Below are 2,350 nucleotides of genomic sequence, written 5' to 3' on the forward strand. Positions count from 1 at the left end.
TTCTAAGATAAAATCTGAAATTTTCAAGTCAGACTTCTGACTTTTTGCTCTGTGGCTCTAATCCTCTTCTGTATTTATGTGCCTTTTATGTGTTTATTTTATGACTTCTCTCTTTTTTTGCACTTACCTTGAAGCTGGGGTCCTCTGTACCTGGACTCTGTGTGATGTCTGCTCTGCTGTGGGAATTCTAACACCTTCCTCGCTTTAAAGCGCAGGTGAGAACTGACAGCTCCATCGTATAAAGCTCCCTCCAGCACCTGGTGCATCAGTGACAGCAAGGTTTTCACTTGAAACCTTGGACCATAACCCAATGCATGTTTCTGTACCAGTTAAAAATTAAAGCTTTTTTAAGTCGACATTTTCAGTTTCTGAGAATAACTTTTAATTTTTTTTGTCAGAAAATGACTTTCCTCAGCAGGTTCATCTTTTTGTTGAGCTGCGCAGCTGCAGCTGTTGTGCTTCCCTTTGACCCTCTGGTGAAAAAGTCCAGAATTGAGTTCGACTCGTCTGGCGTTGGACCAGATGAACCTGTTCAGGCCAGAGTCAAGGTTGTGCAGCTGGACCCTCGTTCCTTGGCTCTGTCCGGGTTCTTCAGAAGAGGACTCACCCAGAGAAGAGCCCTTTCCCACAGCACCAGGCTGCCCTTTCCTGCCTTCCTGTCCCGGGGTCGACCTGCTCCGGCCCCAGCTCTGGTGGCCCCTGCAAGTCCGCTACAGAGCCTGCGCACAAGAAGACCCATGGCGGCAGAGCTGAAGAAGCAGCAGGGGCTGCAGATGTGGCAGAAAGTCGTAGATAAAGGAGAGAAGATCTCTCTGCCTGTCAGCCTGAAAGACAGTAAACAAACATGCACTGCAGTGCCTTTCACTCAGGTAAGACCTTTACTCTCCTCTTTCATGCATACAAACGTTGAAAAGAGTGATAATAAGACTGTTTATTCATAAAGCTGCCTCCCTGTTTACCCCAAAACTCAACCCTCGGTCGTCCTCCCAGCATGTGACGGCAGACGGATGCCAAACAGCAGCACTGCACAACAGGCTGTGCTTCGGTCAGTGCAGCTCCCTCTTTGTCCCATCCGGGGGGGAGTTCGTCGAGACGGGGGCCTTCCACCTCCGGGCCCCCTGCTCCCGCTGCGCCCCCTCCAGAGCGCGCACCGTCCCTGTGCTCCTGCGGTGCGGAGCCCAGGTCCGGGAGAAACGAGTGATGGTGGTGGAGGCGTGCAAGTGTGAAACGAACCGAGAGGAGAGGAGCGCCCAGGCCGCTGCTGCCTCACACCTGTAACTGTTCCAAGCTGGGACAGCACGACCACAGGAAACAGAATTAAACGGACAGTTTGGATCTTTTGGGTTCCGCTGAAAGATTATGAACAATCAAAATCTTACCTGTTGAAGATCAGCTCTTTGCACTGACTCAGTTTGAAGACATAGTTTTGATTTCTAAACAGACCGAAGAGTTAACAGCTATGAGTGGAGCCAAGTAAATTAAAAATATTTATACTGTGATACTTTCTCAATTGGTGGTTATTCCAGTGGAAACATTATGAAATTCCTGCTCAGATGTACCAAGCTGCACCACAAGTACCAAGGCTTGCTATTTGTGCTGGCAAATATTGATAGAATCATGAGTAAACAACCCAAAGATGCTTTAAAGTTATGAAATAAGATTTCTGTTTTAGAATATCTGAGCTTGGATTTGTTTTCAGATGAGGTCTTAGCCACACACTGTTTAGCCATTAGCTCTTCAGTTTAATTAATCTATATTTCTCCAAACTGAAGATGTGCAAAAAGCTGTCTACCACAAGTAAGATATTTATTACTCATAAGTTTTCCATACACTTAAACTAATTATTTCTCTAAAGACCGGAATTTGCTTTTAATCAAGATTGTCTTTACTTTTTTAATTGTGTGTGTTACACTGATACCTGTGCTCATATGTGTGTGTAAATGTGTGTTATCTAGATGTGTTCAAGTCTGAAGTTTAACTCAGAGAGAAGTGTTCTGATGGACCATTCCATCATTGATTGTTGACAAATGATCTGTATGTTGGTCATGCATTTATTTATTTCCATCTCTATTTTTGCAACCTAAAACATGATTGGCATCATATAAAGAGAAATAATTCAAACGTCCTCTGTCTCCTATTACCTTTTCAACTAAACTCGCTGATTACTTTCCCACAAATGTCGTCAAGTTTACGAGTGCAATTTAGTTTGCATGCAAAGCTCAAATCAAACCACAAAGAGCATTTGTTTTTTTCTCTTTTATTTATTTTTTTCTTTTCCACGCCCACTCTCATATTCAAACATTCAAGTGTCAGCTCCTATGTTTTATTAAAAAGACACGTTCCTCCGACT

At 44.0% G+C, this 2,350-nt stretch overlaps 1 protein-coding gene across 1 annotated transcript; it reads left to right on the forward strand.

Moving 5' to 3' along the window:
* Positions 1-118: 118 nt before the first annotated feature.
* dand5 (DAN domain family, member 5) lies at positions 119-2,125 on the forward strand. Its single transcript, XM_014004837.1, has 3 exons — positions 119-215; positions 399-869; positions 991-2,125. The coding sequence occupies exons 2-3, from the start codon at positions 402-404 to the stop codon at positions 1,276-1,278; spliced, it is 756 nt and encodes a 251-aa protein (XP_013860291.1). The 5' UTR covers positions 119-215; positions 399-401; the 3' UTR covers positions 1,279-2,125.
* The last annotated feature ends 225 nt before the right edge of the window (positions 2,126-2,350 follow it).

The sequence above is a fragment of the Austrofundulus limnaeus genome, unplaced genomic scaffold (genome assembly GCF_001266775.1).
Source record: "Austrofundulus limnaeus strain Quisiro unplaced genomic scaffold, Austrofundulus_limnaeus-1.0 Scaffold27, whole genome shotgun sequence".
Lineage (NCBI taxonomy): Eukaryota > Metazoa > Chordata > Actinopteri > Cyprinodontiformes > Rivulidae > Austrofundulus > Austrofundulus limnaeus.